Here is a 17,230-nt window from a genome sequence, read left to right as displayed (position 1 = left end):
CGCCCAGGCCCCGCCCCACAGCCCGTTCCCCTCCCAGGCCCCGCCCCACAACCCGTCCGCTTCTCCCAGGCCCCACCCCAGAGCCCGTCTGCCCCTCCTAGGCCCCGCCCCGCAGCACGTCTGCCCGGATAGGCCCCGCCCCACAGCCCGTCTGCCTCTCCTAGGCCCCGCCCCACAGCCCGTCTGCCTCTCCTAGGCCCCGCCCCGCAGCACGTCTGCCCCTCCTAGGCCCCGCCCCACAGCCCGTCTGCCTCTCCTAGGCCCCGCCCCGCAGCAGGTCTGCCCCTCCCGGGCCCCGCCCCACAGCCCGTCTACCCGGATAGGCCCCGCCCCACAGCCCGTCTGCTCCTCCTGGGCCCCGCCCCACAGCGCCTCCAGCCCTCGAGGTGAAGGAGCAAGGAGTGGGCGACGAGCCCCTGATTGGCCCACCCGCCCGCACATCATTTGCTGGCCGAAGGGGCGGGCCCAGAGGCGCTGACGTCACGCAGGGAACACCTGGGGAGCAGCTGCCAGGCCGCGCAGAGCGCACCAGTGGGCACTGGGTTAAGATGCCAGGAAGTGCAGACCGTGGACCTCACATCCCGCCTCCCGGACCCCGACCCGCCGCCGCTCTGTGCGACCCCGAGCGTGGCTGGAGCGTGTCCTTCGTGGGCTGCGGCTTCCTGGTCTTCTACCACCTCGGGGCGACCCGCTGCCTGAGCGAGCGCGCCCCGCACCTCCTCCGCGATGCGCGCATGATCTTCGGTGCCTCTGCTGGGGCGCTGCACGGCGTCACCTTCCTCGCAGGTGTCCCTCTTGGTACGTCCAGGGCCGCCCCCAGGCTCCTTGCCAGGAGGGGGCGCCCCCAGGCCTGGGCTGCGGGCGACTCCTAAGGTTGCGGGGTGCCCAGTGGGTCCGAGTTTGGACACGGAAACTGCAGGTGCATCCGGGGGACCCTGCAGACAGATGCCCCCTCCCTCCACTGCGTCCTCTCGCCTTGTGCGCGTGGGCTCTGTCGCCCAGTCTGAGAGGGGGCGCCTTGGGAGCGGCTCCTCTGGGCGTGGGAATCCCGAGCATCTCCTCACCCCACCCCCTTCTGGAGCCGGGGCTTGAAGGAAGCCCCCATTCCCCACCACCTAGAGCTGCAGGCGGAAGGGCTTGTCGGAGGAGGCTCGAGGTGGAGCTGATCCTTGAGGTCCCCTGGGGAGGCTCTGGGCCAGCTGAGCTGCCAACAGGAAGAGTTGATTCTCCCTGGGTCCCACCGACCCGGATGAGGGCTGTGGCCTGTGTCCCGGGTGGGCACCTTCTTCCCTTCGGGGACTTAAGAGACTGGAGACAGCCCCACAGCTCCTCCCTGCTCCTGGCACCACTGGTGCAGCCCAGCCCTCTTGGGTGCAGACATCTCAGGCAGAAAGAGGGCCAGGGCTCCTGGAGAAGAGCTGATCAGGCTTGGAGGAGGTTGGGGGGCCATGATGGGTAGGGTGTGTGCAGGAGGGTAGGAGAGCTATCTCCTCTCCTTCCCAGTGTTTCAGGCCCTTCCTCCGGGCTGGAGTGGCCCCTGGACCCCCCACACCATGCTCACCCTCCACACCCACTCAGGGCCGCAGGAAATGACAGCCCTTTAAGTTTTGTCGGGATTAACGTCTGTGCTTGTGGAAGCCAGTGGGAGGGAGGGGTGTGGGCTGGTGCCCAGCTGGCCTAAAGGACTGGGGTGCAGCCTCCTCGGCTTGGATTCCCCATCAGGGGGCAGAACTGGGAGCAAGGGGCAGTGTGGAGCTGCTGGCACCCAAAGGCCCAGAAGGAAGAGGATGCCCCTCATCAGCCCGTTTCCCTGGGCTCCTCAGGGACTTCCTCTTGGCTGTGACCAGGGCTGCTGGGGGGGACCCAGCCAGCGGGGCTGCCCCTGCTCTGGTGACAGGAGTCTCCTGCCAGGACAGCCCTGCCATTGGAGGGACCTCCTGCCATTGGAGGGACCTGGGCTGAGTGGGAGGTGGGGTTAGGGGGCCACCCTGGCTGCCTTCTCCCTGCAGGGGGAGGGGAGCAAAGGGCAGGATGTGACCTCCAGGACGGCCAGTCCGTCCCGCCCCCCACCCCCCGGGCTATAGCAGTGCTGGAGCCAGTCCTTGTCCCCAAGGTGACCTGGAGCCACCCACGCGGTTGAACGTTTAACTGGGGCTGTGACACCAGGACCCCAATGAGGTGCAGAGCAGTCCAGGGGTTCCTATAGCAGGGGACAGGCCGAGCCTGGGGCTGTGCCCGCAGCACAGGATGAGGCAGGTGGGAGGTGGAGGCAGGTGAGAGGGGAGGCAGGTGGGAGGTGGAGGCAGGTGGGAGGTGGAGGCAGGTGGGAGGTGGAGGCAGGTGCGAGGTGCAGACAGGCTTTCCGCCCTGGTGCTAGCCTGGTGCTCTCTGCCCCCTGAGTCAGGCCTCCCTGGCTCTGGCTCTGTGAGGAGAGGGGTGAGGAGAGTGCACCTGGGTCTCTGGAGGCTCGGTCCCGAGGCCAGGCCGGGAGGGCGCTGTGCAACAGGAACAGTGCAGACCGCACTGTCATTTTACGTTTCCCAGAGACAGAAAGCAAAAAGTAAGACACAGTGAAGTTAGCCTTGTTCATCCCAACATCTCCAAGCAGTACCCTGCTCCCATTTAGTCAGTATAAGGGTGTGTTGAGATATTTTACATTCTATTTGCATTAAGTTTTGAGATCCTCTACAGCTCAGTTTGGACGATCCCCATTGTAAGGGCTCTGCAGCCACGTGAGAACACAGCTCCCTCCGCCCGGTTTCTGGTCCTGCCACAGTCGCCCCTCTCCCAGGCGGCACATCCACCCCCTGTGGGCTTGTCTCCCCACAGACATCACTCTGAAGTTCCTCACAGACCTTGTGGAGTCCGCCAGAAGCCGGACCATGAGCATCCTCCATCCGTCCTTCAACATAGTCAGGTCCCTCCGGGAAGCCCTCCACAGACACCTCCCGGACAACGTCCACCAGCTCATCTCAGGCAGAATGTGCATCTCGCTGACCCGAGTGTCCGACTGGGAAAACGTCCTGGTGTCCGAGTTTCAGTCCAAAGACGACGTTGTGGACGTAAGCGGTGGGCCTGTCTGGTGCTGGCAGTGAGGGGCGGTTTCATTCTGGGAGTCACACGGAGAGGCTGGCACAGGCCACCTGCCCCCTTTCTTACACGGACAAGCACCTGGCCGGCCGGGACGCTGTCTGTTACCTGCACCCTGTGACGTACACGCTGTGCCCCCGTGGCCTGGGCCACAGCCTGGGAAACCAGCACAGGTACCGTGTTAAAGGATGGCTCCTCATCCTTGCAGGCGTGACTTTGTCCACCTCCTCAGGGCCCTGTCCCTCCCACAGGCGTCCTTTCTCTCTGTGAGTCAGTGTTGTGTGCTGCTTAATGCTCTCCAGCCGGTGCTACTCCACTGTGGTCCCTGGACCCATGTGGGCATCACCTGGGAGCCTGTGAGACTTGCAGTCTGAGGCCCCTCCTCCAAGCTGCTGCCTCAGAATCCCGGGCCGGGGTCCAGGGCCAGCGGGTCAAGCAGCTTGAGTCTGATCCAGTCCTTCCCAGTCAGTCATCGCGTCCACAGCTCCAGGTCCGGTCTGCGATGGCCACTGGGACTCTCGTGGGCAGCAGGGACAGGAAGTTGATGTCCGCAGACTGTGGTGATAAGGCGCTTATATTTGGGGCTGAAATGCTATTGTGTGGTTGGTTCAAAGTTCATTCAACCCATTAATTAAAGTGCCTACTGTGTGCAAAGAGCACAGTCAGACCAGCTGCTCCTCTCGCTCACAGAGAGAAGGCTCAGGGAGGCCCAGGGGAAGGAAGGGCCTACTGCTTTGCCTGTGGTTTCACTCCCTTTTGTCTTCACAGGCCTTGGTCTGTTCCTCCTTCATCCCTTTCTTCTTTGGCTTAATCCCTCCGACCTTCAGAGGCGTGGTAAGTCTGCTCTTAAACTGTGTTCGCAGCGTGCTGGGCGCAGGCACCCTAGGTCCCCAAAAGCAGAGCCCTGTGTCTCTCAGCCTTGAACCAGAGATTCCATCGCTGCCCCTCCATTCCCACCCACCCCCAGCCCAACCTCCTTCACCAAGAATCCACTATCTGGCTTTCTGCTAGACAGGCTGCTTCACTTAATTTTTGTTGTTAAGCCTCAGCAGAAGGTTTTTTTTCCATTGATTGTTAGATAGAGTGGAAGGATTGAGGAAGGGGAGAGATAGCTAGATAGATGGATGGATGGATAGATAGATAGATAGATAGATAGATAGATAGATAGATAGATGGATGGATGGATGGATAGATAGATAGATAGATAGATAGATAGATAGATAGATAGATAGATAGATAGGTACAGAAACATCATTGTGAGAGAGACACATCAATTGGGTGCATCCAGCACTCAGAGCGAGGCCGGGGATCTATCCTGCAGCCCCGGTAGGTGCCGATAACCAGGAATGGAGCCCGAGACCTGTGGTGCTCGGGCTGACACTCTAACCACCGACACACACCGGCCAGGGCAGGGTCACTTCATCTTCCCCTGAGCACCGAGCACTAAGACTCAGCCACTCCCTTCGCTCTCAGGGTGGAGCGATTCGGTCCCCTCTGGGACTGACTGTCCTTCCAGCCCGTGGCTTGGGGCAGAGCTGCCGACAGAGCTACGGTTCAGTTCCATCGGCAAACACTCTCTGTAGACACATGCGGCTGATGGCGAGCCCTGCCCGCAGAGTCCGAGTGGAGCGTGTGCTCTGCGGGCTCTGGGCCGCGTGCTGGGCTGTGCAGCACCAGGGCAGCTCCTTCCTGGGCAGCCGTCACCCACTGAGATGATTGCCTGCCCCCCCCCCCACCCGGACATCTGTCCTGTCTGCGGACAGTTGAGGATGTCACAATAGGGGACACTGGTGTGACAGGTGCAGACTCTCCACATTGTACCGACCCCGCCTGCCCAGCCGCAGGTGTTGACAGAGGCTCCCCAAGCCCGTCCTCCCCCATAGCCTCTGCCCATAATCTGAGCACCAGGGACCCTGCCAGAGCCTCTGACCGGACGTGTTTCTCTCTCCCTCACAAGCGGTACGTGGATGGAGGGTTTACTGACATTAGATCCTGCTTTGATGACAAGATGACCATCACCGTGTCGCCCTTCCTTGGGGAGCATGACATCTGTCCTAAGGTCAAGTCCACGAACTTCCTGCATATGGACGTGTGCAGTCTCAGTCTCCGCTTCTGCTTGGAGAACGTCCACCTGATCAACCAAGTCCTGTTCCCCCCGGATGTGAAGGTGAGTGGGGCTGTTTGTTCTGCGGGTGCAGCTCCGTGCTCTTGTTTGCTTGGGGACCCAGCAGTGTCTCTCCGCAAACCAACCAAAGCTGACCCCTCAATGAATAGGGATCGGAGAAGAGTCACTTGTCCCTGAAGGTCAGTGGTGCCCCAGGAGGGCTTCCAGGAGGAGGTGTCCCCGAATCACCTGGGGACGTTTAAACTCTGCTGCCCCTTAGGGCTGTGGTTCTAGTGCAGTTGACCTTCCTGCTCCACAGGTTTCCCACCTGTGGATTCAACCAACCACACATCAAAAATATTCTAGCCCTAGTTGGTTTGGCTCAGTGGATAGAGCATTGACCTGTGGACCAAAGGGTCCTGGGTTCAATTCAGGTCAAGGGCACATACCTCGGTTGCAGGCTCCTCCCCAGCCTGGATCTGGCCGTGCTTGTGCAGGCAGAAACTAATCGATGTGTTTCTCTCTGCCCTCTCTCTTCCACTCTCTGTGAAATTCAATGGAAAAATATCCTTGGGTGAGGATTTAAATATATACTAGAGGCCTGGTGCACAAAATTTGTGCACTCGGGGGGGAGGGGGGGTCCCTCAGCCCGGCCTGTGCCCTCTCGCAGTCTGGGACCCCTCAGGAGATAACGACCTGCTGGCTTAGTCGTGCTCCCGGGTGGCAGAGGGCAGGCCCAATCCCTAGGTGCAGCCCCTGGTCGGGCTCAGAGCAGGGCCAATTGGGGAGTTGGGGCACCGCCCCCTGTCATGCACAGAGCAGGGCAGATCCGGAGGTTGCGATGCCACCCTCAGTCACGCTCAGGGTAGGGCTGATTTGGGGTTTGGGGCACCGCCCCCTGTCACACTCAAGGCAGGGTCGATGGGGAGGTTGCGGAGCCACCCCCTGTCACGCACAGAGCAGGGCCCATCAGGGGGTTGGGGCACTGCCCCCTGTCACGCACAGAGCAGGGCCCATCAGGGGGTTTGGGGCTCCGTACCCTGTCACGCACAGAGCAGGGCCGATTAGGGGGTTGAGGAGCTCCCCCCTGTCACTCACAGAGTAGGGCCGATAGGGGAGTTGGGGCACCGCCCCCTGTCACACACAGAGCAGGGCGGATTAGGGGGTTGGGGCGCCGCCCTCTATCACCCACAGAGCAGGGCCAATCGGGGTTGGGGCGCCGCCACTGTCACACTCAGGGCAGGGCCGATGGGGAGGTTATGGCTCTACCCCATCACACACAGAGCAGGGTCCGTGGGGGGGGGGGGGGGGTGGGCGTCGCACCCTGTCACACACAGAGCAGGGCCGATCAGGGGGTTGGGGCACTGCAGCCTGTCACACACAGAGCCACAGGGCCATCAGGGCTTTGGGGAGCTCCCCCCTATCAGGCACAGAGCAGGGCTGATCTGGGGGTTGGGGCGCCTTCCCCTGTCATGAACAGAGCAGGGCGGATAGGGAGGTTGTGGCCCCGCCCCCTGTCACACACAGAGCCGCAGGGCAATCAGGGGGTTTGGGTGCTGCCCCCTGTCACGCTGATCCCGGTGCCAGGAGGCCTCATGGCTCCGCTGATCCCGGTCCTGGGAGGCATATTACTCTTTTACTATATAGGGTAGAGGCCTGGTGCACGGGTGGGTGCCGGCTGGTTTGCCCTGAAGGGTGTCCTGGATAAGGGTGTGGGTGCCCACTGGGGTGCCTGGCCAGCTTGGGTGAGGAGATGATGGCTGTTTGCAGCTGGTCACACACCCTTCAGGGTGGGGGTCCCCGCTGGGGTGCCTGGCCAGTCTGGGTGAGGGGCTTAGGGCTGTTTTCAGGCTGGCGGGTGACTAAAGCTCCCAACCGCTCCTTTTTTTTTTTATTTTATTTTTTTTTATTCTGGGCCAGCTTTAGCTCTGAGGCTTGGCTCCAGCTCTTAGGCATCTGCTGCTGAAAGCAGGTATCTGGTTTGTTTGGGTTCTATAATTGAAACACTGTTTCAACTCCAGCTCTGAGATCCCGGCTGGCTGAAAGCAGGTTTCTGGGGTTTTGTTTAGCTTCTAAATTTGTAACAATGTTTCAAACTGCAAGCTCAGAGGCTGGCAGCAGCAGGCGGGGAACGTTGGAGTCCTCCGTCACTGAAGCAAGCAAGCCTCATGTTCGCTTCAAGCTGCCTGGCTGCCGGCCGCCATCTTGGCTGGCAGTTAATTTTCATGTTGCCCTGATTAGCCAATGGGAAGGGTAGCGGAGGTATGGCTAATTACCATGTTTCTCTTTTATTAGATAGGATACACACACACACACACACACACACACACTAGTATATATATATTAGAGGCCTGGTGCATACATTCGTGCACTGTGGGGGCGGGGAGGGTGCCCTCAGCCAGCCTTCACCCTCTCACAGTCTGGGACCCCTCAGGAGATGTCAGCGGACCTAAGCCAGCAGTCGGAAATTCCCCGAGGGGTCCTTAGCACAGCAGCGGAGGCAGGAGAGGCTACCGCCACTACTGCTGTGCTGGCCAGCCATGAGCCCAGCTTCTGGCCATGAGCCCACAGGGGGAGCACACTGACCACCAGGGGGCAGCTTGTGCATTGAGCGTCTGCCCCCTGGTGTTCAGTGCACGTCATCACGACCGGTTGTTCCGCCGTTTGGTCAATTTGCATATTAGGGCTTTATTATATAGGACTAGAGGCCCAGTGCACAAATTCGTGCACAAGTGGGGTCCCTCGGGGTGGTCTGCGGGGATCAGGCCAAAACCAGCAGTTCAACACCACCTGCCGCTCCTGCATGCCACGCCTGCTCATCCCAGCCCTACTGCACCTGCCACAGGCTCACACCCTGTCAGTCACGATCAGGAGAGGCTCGCACCGCCCAGCAGTGCTCACTAACTGTGAGCCCTGCACCCAAGAGGGGGCGGCCTGGGAAGTGATCAGCCCTATAGGCAGGAGGTGGTGCTTGCCGGCCGGGATCAGGATCCATCCCGCTGACGTTTATACCATTTGTTGGGAGCCACCTGGTGGCCGCTTTTATATGGTTTCATATTTGCTGAGCGTCTAGGGAGGGGAAGCGGCCATGGCGCCTGAGGCCAACTTCCAGGAGGCCGGTGGTGCTGTTGGGGATCTTGCCAGCGGAGTGGTCTGTCAGTGCCTGGCCCGTTCTCCGGAGATTGGACCTGCAGGACTACTGAGGGAGTGTGGTGGGCTGCCGGGACGGGTTGGTCAGCTGAGGGCGCTCCTGCTGTGGGAGCGCACTGACCACCAGGGGGCAGCTCCTGCATTAAGCGTCTGCCCCTTGGTGGTCAGTGTGCATCATAGTGACCGGTCGTTTGGTTGCTTAAGCGTGTGTGTGTGTGTGTGTGTGTGTGTGTGTGTGTGTGTATTCCAGAAAGTCCCAAAATGCAAAACTTGAATTTGCCCCTCGCTGCGCCCTACCCTGAATCCACAGAGTGACGTGGAGTCGGGTGCCTGCTGTAGCCTGTGTGCAAACCCTGCACCATTTACGTGAGGGACTAGAGCATCCATGAATGCCGGTGCCTGAGAGGAGCCCTGGACCAGTCCCAGATCCTGGGGAGACTGTGGGTGCAGCCTGGGCGGTAGCATGTGTCGCGTTACCCACATGATCTTATTCGTGGCCACGGTCACAAACCACGCAGCACTGTGGTATGCCTTCCCACCCCAACAGGGTCTTGGGGGCCCAGGAGGCTGCAGGGAAGTGGGCAGGACAGTGAGCAGCCCGCAAGGGCTCCCCCTGGAGGCAAGGCCGGGCACCGGCTGGTTGGTGTGGGTGGTTTGTGCACAGAGCAGGGGAGGCAGCTGTAACTGTCCCCCAAGCACCAGGACAGGCCTGTCATGCTGGGTGGCAGCAAAGGCCCCATGGAGGGTGTCGTTCCTGCCCAGTCCCTTGTCCGGCCACGCCCGGCCCATGGAGGCAGCTCAGAGTTTGAAGGAGTCTTCAGTTTCAATGAACGAGGCTTAGCGAGTCGGCTGGGAGTTCACTTACTTGCCTGGCTTACAGGTGCTGGGAGAGATGTGCCTGCGAGGGTACTTGGATGCGGGCAGGTTCCTGGAAGAAAAAGGTACGTATGAGCTGGGGAGCAGACGAGCCCTTTCTCTAAAAAAAGAAAAGAAAAAAAAATATATGGTTTTATTGGTTTCAGAGAGGGGAAGGGAGAGGGAGGGAGAATCCGCAGTTCGGGCAGTGCGCTGGCCGGGAACAGAACCGTGCCCTCCGGGTTCAAGGGTTGAGGCTCATCCACTGAGCCACACTGGCCGGGCCAGATGAGCCCTTTGCCTCCGCTGTTGGTCAGCAGCCTTGGAAAGCCCCAGAGCCTGTGCCCTCACTCGGTGAGGAGTCGGGCTCCTGACACATTCGCGTGGAACCCACCGTAAGATGTGTTCGGAGCTGCTTTTCTTCGATGCTGCACGTTGGCTCCTGTACTGACCGCGTCCATTAGTCTGAGGCCGAGACCAAGGAGCCCGTCTGGTCACCAGGACCTGCACGTGTTACCCACTCAGGAAGTGTCCATTGTGTCCCTTCCAGGTGCCACGCACGTGGCTGAGTGCGGGGGGCCCTGCCACCCGGAGCTCACTCTGGGGATGGATGACGTGTGGAGGGATGACATGCAGAGGGCGGGACAGGATGTGGGCTGCTACAGGGTCACACAGGAGGGAGCTGCAAGGCCTGGGGGAAAGGAGGGCTTCCAGGAGGAGGTGACTCCACTTTGGAGATGGATCGGAGGGGAAAAGGCCTGTGTAACTGCAGTGGCTGAGAGATGGACAGAGGAGAGGCGCACGCTGGGCCCCGTGCGTGTGGGGAAGCCGGCACTGCAGCAGCAGGGAGCCACGGAGGGCTGCTGAAGCAGGAGGGAGGGAGGCCAGAGGGGAGCGTGGGAAGGCCCCTCTGGATGTCCGGTGGCCGCTGGCCTCCTGTCATGGGTGGGTGAGTGTGTGAGTCATGCCCCTGTCTCCGTGCCCCGCGTAGGCATCTGTGACAGGCCCCGTCCGAGCCCGAGTGTGCCCTCGGCAGCGCCCGAGTTCCTTCCGTTCTCCTGGGAAACCGCGAGCCCCGAGGCTTCCCCGGGGGCGGCTGCCTGGCAGGGGAGGCCCGAGGTGGCCGAGCTGCTGGCCCACCTGCGTGTCAGCCTCCGGCCCTGGGACGAGAGCATCCTGGAGACCCTGTCGCCCAAGCTCATTGCGGGTGAGACGCCTCTGGCGGGACGGCAGGGTGCTGCTCTCTGTCGCTGAGGCTCAGAGGGCTCCTCTCCGGGTTGGGGAGGAGGTGATGCTGCCCCGGGGAGGAGAGGAGGCCCCACCTCCTGGCACCATCTCCCCACCCGGGCGCCTTGCTCAGCCTCCCTTCCCCGTGTGCACGGCCAGAGAAAGCCACACTCCCGGTGAGCACGTTGGGAGTTAAGCGGGCATGAGCCCAGTTCCTGGGTCCGGGCGCACCCAGACCACCATTCTTCCAGAACACCATTCTCTGCCTGGGCCCCGTCTCCACGCCTTCTTTCTGGAAGAGCCTGTCTGCCTCCCCTTCCCCGAACCCTCAGCTTTGAACTTGTCCTTGAACAACAGTAGTGCATTTGATCATGTCGTCAGACACCAGATGGGCCAGGAGTGCAAATCGGGCACTGGGAGAAATTCAAAGATAAGCAAGACGCTGGTGCCCAGGTTGCTACGATTTGAGGGTCCTGAGGCCACGAGGAACGGGAAACAGAAGCCAGGGCTCCAGGCAGAAGAGGGCGTGTTGGGAAAGCCCGTAAGGCGGGTGGGGTTGGGGGTCGGTGTCTCCTCCAGGGAGAGCTGCCAGTGGGACAGTTGATCCGGGCCCGTGGCTGTCCCAGGGCTGTTCTGGCTGCACTCCCTGCTCCCGGGCGTGGGCCCGGCTTCTGATTCTTTGGCAGCAGGATTTGTGTGTTTCACTGGAATTGCAGGCAGCACCTGGGTGAGGTGACACTGGGGGGAACGCCCCTCCCCCCATGGTATCTTTCAGGCCTGAGTGAGGCACTGAGACCCCGAGGTGGCTGCTGGAGCAAGATCTGCAGCTTCCTACCGGTGAAGGTCATGTCTTACGTGATGCTGCCCTGTACGCTGCCCGTGGAGTCCGCGCTCGCGGTGGCCCAGAGGTGAGGAGTGTGGGCGGCTTCATGTCTCGGCGGTTGAGTGAGGGTTAAGGGAGAGTTCACGTAAGGCCCCACGCCTGGGCCTGGCTCCTGTGCAGGGCAGTCGGGGTCACAGTCTATAGGGTCTGTCCCTGAGACGTGCCTCATGCTGAGGCCTGGCCCAACCCACGTCTTTCTTTTTATTCATTTTTTATTGTTTGATTTTAGAGAGTGGAAGGGGAAGACAGAGAGAAGGGAAGAGAGAGAGAGAGAGAGAGAGAGAGAGAGAGAGAGATCATTTTGTTGTTCCACCCCATTTATGCATTCATTGGTTGATTCCTGTGTGTGCCCTGGCCAGTGATTGAACCCACAACCTTGTCCTACCCAGATGATGCTCTCAGCCAACTGATCTACCTGGTCAGGGCTGTCACCTCCTTTGCCATTGCTGTTGGAGGCTTGTCACTTCTTGCAGCTCCGCCCTTTTATTTGAGGACTGTATCCCGGGGAAGGAGGGACTTGAGGCAAACAGGTGTGCACCCGGAGTCCTGGGCATTCATTTTACTCAGCTTTCTTCCAGCTGGCTTGGGTGTTTACTTCCTTTTTAGTGGGTTAACCTAGGGTGTCCATCTTACTGGTATATTTGACTAGAGGCCCGATGCATGAATATTCGTGCAAGAGTAGGCCGTCCTTGCCCCAGCTGCCAGCACCGGCTTCCTCTGTCCGGTCTAATTAGCATATTACCCTTTTATTATTATAGATTTTATTATTTAAATTTATCTCTATTGTTGAAAGTATTACAGATGTCCCCTTTTTCCCCCAGTGGCCCCCTCTACCCTGCTCCCACCTCCTCCCCAGGTCCTCCCCGCACTTTTGTCTGTCCGTGGGCTGTGCATACATGCACATAAATGGATTAACCTCTCCCCCTTCCCTCTAAATACGTCAGTTTGTGGCCTGCTTCGCTGTCTAGATCTTTTTTGTTCATCAGTTCAGTTTATTTTATTCATTAGCTTCCACATAGGAGTGAGATCATGGGAACTTGTCTTTCTCTGACCGGCTTATTTCACTTAGCGTAACACCTCTATGCTGTCTCAAAGGGTATGAGATCCTTACTTTTTACTGCTGTGTAGTATTCCATGGTATAAATATTCCACAGCTTTTTTATGACTAATCTGCTGATGGGCACTTGGGCTGTTTCCAAGTCTTAGCTATTGTGAATAACACTGCTATGAATGTAAGGGAGCATACATTCTTTCTGATTGGTGTTTCTTGTTTCTTAGGGTATATTCCTAGAAGTGGGATCACTGGGTCAAATGGGAGTTCCATTTTTAATTTTTTGAGGAAACTCCACTCTGTTTTCCATAGTGGCTGCACCAATCTGCATTCCCACCAGCAGTGCATGAGGGTTCCCTCTTCTCCAAATCCTCGCCAGCACTTGTCGTTTGTTGATTTCTTGATGGTAGCCATCCTGGCAGGTGTGAGGTGGTACCTCATTATCATTTGGATTTGCATTTTTCTGATTATTAGTGACGCTGGGCATTTTTTCACGTGTCTCTTGGCCATTTGTATGCCCTCTTTGGAGAAGTGTCTATTCAGGTCTTCTACCCATTTTTTAATTGGACTGTTTGTCTACCACTTGTTGAGTTAGATGAGTATTTTATACATTTTGGGGAAACCCCTTAGCAGATGTATCAGTGGCAAATATGTTCTCCCATGCAGTGGGCTCCCTTTTCATTTTGATGCTGGTGTCTTTGGCTGTGCAGAAGCTTTTTATTTTGGTATATTCCCTCTTGTTTAGTTTTTCCTTCGTTTCTCTTGCCCTAGGTGATGCATTTTGAAGTCTTTTTCGTCAGATATGAGTATTGCTACCCCAGGTTTTTTTCTTTCATTTCCATTGGCATGGAAAATTCTTCCATCCCTTCACTTTCATCCTTTAGAGTCTGTTGTTCTGAGGTGGGACTTTGTAGACAGCCTACATATGGGTTACATTTTCCACCCATTCACCCACCCTATGGGTTTGATTGGAGCATCTGAACGTTTACATTTGAGATTATTACGGATGGGTGCTCATCTGTTCCCATTCTTATTCTTTATTCCGGTATTTCCCCCCCGCTCACCCCCCCCCCCCATTTCTTCTTACAACAGTCCCTGTAGCATTTCTTGCGGTTTTGGTTTGGCAGCGATAAACTATCTTAGCCATTTTTTGTCGGTGAAGCTATTTATTTCACTTTCAATTTGGAATGATAGCCTTGCTGGTTAGAGTAGTCTTGGATTCGGTCCCTTGCTTTTCATTACTTTGTATACGTCATGCCAGTCCCTTCTGGCCTGAAGTGTTTCTATTGAGAAATCAGCTGACGGTCTAATGGGAGCTCCCTTGTAGGTAACTTTCTGTCTCTCTCTTGGTGCCTGTAAGATTCTTCGTCTTTAACGTTTGCCATTTTAATTTTGATGTGCCCAGGTGTGAGTCTTTTTGGGTTCATCTTGATTGGGACTGTCTGTGTTTCCTGAACTTGAGTGCTTCAGTCCATCTTTTAAAGTCCAACCCATCCTTCAAAATCCAGCTCCGTTCGTCCACCCATGGACCTTCCCAGGTCTCTTCCCGCCCCAACAAATTAGCATCCTGTTCCGACACCATCTCTCCTTGTGCGGAAGTTCAGGCACTTATCAAAGCCCAGGCATGGGCCCTAGCCCATTTTGCTCAGTGGATAGAGCATCGGCCTGCGGACTGAAGGGTCCTGGGTTTGATTCCGGTCAAGGGCACATGCCTGGGTTGTGGGCTCAATCCCTAGTAGGGAGCACACAGGAGGCAGCCAACCAATGATTCTCTCTCATCATTGATGTTTCTATTTCTCTCCGTCTCCCTTCCTCTCTGAAATCTATTTTAAAAATTAAAAAGAGTTCTGTGCCTTCACTCAGCTTAAATAAAAAAAAAAAAGGCCAGGCGTGGGGTCCTTTGGGGTCCAGGGGCAGGGTGTCTGTGGAGGCCGGGGTCAGGCTTCCTCTGCTGGACTTGCATGCGGCCACATGCAGTCGGGCTGGTGGAGGGGTGGTGTCTCCACTCCAAGCGTCAGGCATCTTGCCTCGGACAAGCAGAATCCGGGAAATCCAGCCTTCTCCTGCGATTCCCATGGAAACCCCTCGAGCTTTCCTGACTGAAGAGCGGCCGAAGTTTGGGGCTTTTAGGTTGGCTTGTCCGAACCCACCTTCTGAGGATTTATCCGATTGGGATTAGACGTGAGCTCGCAGTTTAGTGGCACAAGGGGCCTGTTGTTAAGCTGGCTGCCTTTTGTTCAGCTTTTGTTTGGTTCTCTTCGTTTGGCTCATCTTCCTGCTGACACTGTGTGTGTGTGTGTGTCTGTCTGTCTGCTTTTATCCTGCAGGCTGGTGCTGTGGCTTCCCGACATCCCTGCCGACGTCCGGTGGCTGTTGTCCATCACCTCCCAGGTTTGCTCTCGAGGGATGACGCACCTGCTCCCCACGTCATCGCGGGTGTAGATGGACAAAGAGAGAAACAGCTGTTGCTGTGTGTCAGTTACTCTTATTGAGTTTTATTGATCTCCCGAAGCTCTGTCCTCTGAAGGGCCTAGAAGCCCAAAAGGAATGAGCACAGTCAGCACCAAGACCTTGGCTTCTAAACACCATTCCCCGCAAACAGGGGAAAACTCTGGGGGAATGACTGATTGCGGGGCCGAGCAGGACAAGCACAGGGTGAGCCTGGAACATCGGACGGCAGAAAGCAAGTGTTGAAGGAAAGGCGGAGACTTGTCCAAAGGATTCAGGAGCCAGCTTGGCTAACTCTGGGACAGTGTGGACGCCAAAACACATCATTTGAATAACAGGTTGTTCGTGGAATCAGAGTCTAGCCCGGCCGGCGAGGCTCAGTGGATTGAGCGTCCCCCATGCACCAGAGGAGCCTGTGAGTCAATAAATGAGATGAAGGAATAAATACAAGGAGGACAAGGCAAAGCTCTCCTCTATGTTAAGTGCTAAGTGATCTCCGTAGAGAATGGACAATCCCTTTGCAAGATTCTCGGTAATAAAGGCGTTAGCCAATAATCATCAACAGAGGCCAGGTACAAGATATTGACTTGGTTTCAGAGTATCGCCCTCACATTGACTATTAATTACAAAAGTAAAACAGGTTACAGGAAGTTAACCTTGCAAATACAACCATAACCAAGTATCACATTTATATAGTCACAATAATGGGACAGACTGACATCACCTGCCTCCAGATATGATCCCCTAAGGAGGACACGCATGTGAAAGACCCTCCAAGATGTCCCATCCTAACACTCAGAATCTGGGAACATGTTATCTTACGTGTCAAAGATCTTTTTGACAAAGATGTGATTAAATTAAGGATCTTAAAAATAGGGAGGTTATTCTCGATTACCTGGGCGGGGGCATGTAATTGTACTTCTACCTCACACGTAGAGAGGGAGGCAAAGGTGTCTAAGGATCCCGCAGAGCTGACTTTGAAGATGAGGAAGGGGCCACGAGCCAAGATCTGTGGGTGCCTCTAAAAGGCAGGGAGGGGGTTCTCCCTAAGGGCTCCAGAAGGAGGCGGCCCCGCGGACACTGTGACTGTGACCCAGTGAACCCACTGCAGACTGCGACCGCCCACACTGCGACCCAGGAAACCTGTGGTTTTCTTAGCCACTTAGTGTGTGGTCATTTGTTCCAATGGCAACAGGAAACCTATGCACATCAATTCTGTAGAATTCTGGGCGAAGATGCATAACTTGAGTGAAATGATGAGGAAACATAATTTAAGGGATTAAATACGGTTAAGGGACATTCTACTAAATATCCTGCCTGTACCCTTTACTTTCTTTCTTTCTTTTCTTTTCTTTTCTTTTTTTTTTTTTTTGGTTAATCCTCGCCCAAGGATATTTTTTCCATTAATTTTAAAAAAGAGGTGAAGGGAGAGGGGGAGAGAGGAAGAGAGAGAGCAAGAACAGGAGAGAAACATCAGTGTGAGAGAGAATCATGGATTGGTTGCCTCCTGCAAGTGCCCTGACTGGGGCCAGGGATCGAACCCCCAATCCACCTACCTGCCCTTGACGGGGAATCTAATCCACAACCCTTCAGTGTGAGGGCCAACGCTCTAACCACTTGCCACCTGGGCCAGGGCACTTGAAAAAAGTTAAGATCATGAAAGACAAAGGCAGTTTAGCCCTAGCAGGTTTGGCTCAGTGGATAGAGTGTTGGCCTGCAGACTGAAGGGTCCCAGGTTCAATTCTGGTCAAGGGCACATGCCCAGGTTGCAGGCTCGATCCCCAGTAGGGGGCGCGCAGGAGGTAGCCAATCAGTGATTCTCTCTCATCATTGATATTTCTATCTCTCCCTCTCCCTTCCTCTCTGAAATCAATAAAAGTATATATTAAAAAAAAAGAAAGAAAGACAAGGGCAGTTTAAAGGAGACCAAAGGGACATGGAACTTAGTGCAGTCCCTGGCCCTTGACTTGAACCTGGCCTGAAGGAACAAGTGACAAAATTTCCGTGTGAGCTGAGAATTCAATAGCATTGTGCTGGTGATACACTTTCCAAGTTTGCAAAGTCCTTGTTCTTAGGAAAAACACCGAGATATTTAGGAGTAAAGAGGCATAAACAGGTGTCCCAACCTAATTATTGCTCCAGAAAATCAGTCTCTAGCGCCATCACTCCTTCCCTCTACCTGCGTGACTATCCAGCAAAGGTTTCTGTGGCAAAGGTCGCTGGTTGGAGAATCTGAGCGAAGGGGACATGAGCCTGGGGTTTACACATGTGGTCAGTGAGCCACAGGCCCAGGCGCCTGGGAAACAGGAGGAGAGGGAGCGGCTGGCGGCCCCAGACCCGGCAGCAGACAGAACCTGCCCCTCCCTGCCCCCAGCTCCAGCTCCATCCGGGCTGCCTCACGGGCTCCTAGTGGGTCAGCATC

General features: G+C 56.6%; 1 protein-coding gene across 1 annotated transcript; it reads left to right on the top strand.

Annotated features, from left to right (window-relative positions):
- The first annotated feature begins 487 nt into the window (after positions 1-487).
- On the top strand, positions 488-15,253 carry LOC132225986 (1-acylglycerol-3-phosphate O-acyltransferase PNPLA3-like). The gene is made up of 8 exons (XM_059680895.1): positions 488-798; positions 2,830-3,062; positions 3,859-3,924; positions 5,048-5,257; positions 9,225-9,285; positions 10,191-10,406; positions 11,202-11,334; positions 14,688-15,253. The coding sequence occupies exons 1-8, from the start codon at positions 549-551 to the stop codon at positions 14,800-14,802; spliced, it is 1,284 nt and encodes a 427-aa protein (XP_059536878.1). The 5' UTR covers positions 488-548; the 3' UTR covers positions 14,803-15,253.
- Positions 15,254-17,230: the final 1,977 nt, after the last annotated feature.

Source organism: Myotis daubentonii, chromosome 2 (genome assembly GCF_963259705.1).
Source record: "Myotis daubentonii chromosome 2, mMyoDau2.1, whole genome shotgun sequence".
Taxonomy (NCBI): domain Eukaryota; kingdom Metazoa; phylum Chordata; class Mammalia; order Chiroptera; family Vespertilionidae; genus Myotis; species Myotis daubentonii.
Note: the sequence above shows the minus strand (reverse complement) of the source record. Positions and strands in the feature narration are given on the sequence as shown.

Bases quoted from the DNA above. Each gene is read 5' to 3' on its own strand.
- LOC132225986 (XM_059680895.1), top strand. From the start codon at position 549: ATGCCAGGAAGTGCAGACCGTGGACCTCACATCCCGCCTCCCGGACCC. The intron at 9,286-10,190 runs GTACGTATGAGC...TGCCCCGCGTAG, and splicing joins CAGGTTCCTGGAAGAAAAAG to GCATCTGTGACAGGCCCCGT. The intron at 10,407-11,201 runs GTGAGACGCCTC...GGTATCTTTCAG, and splicing joins GTCGCCCAAGCTCATTGCGG to GCCTGAGTGAGGCACTGAGA.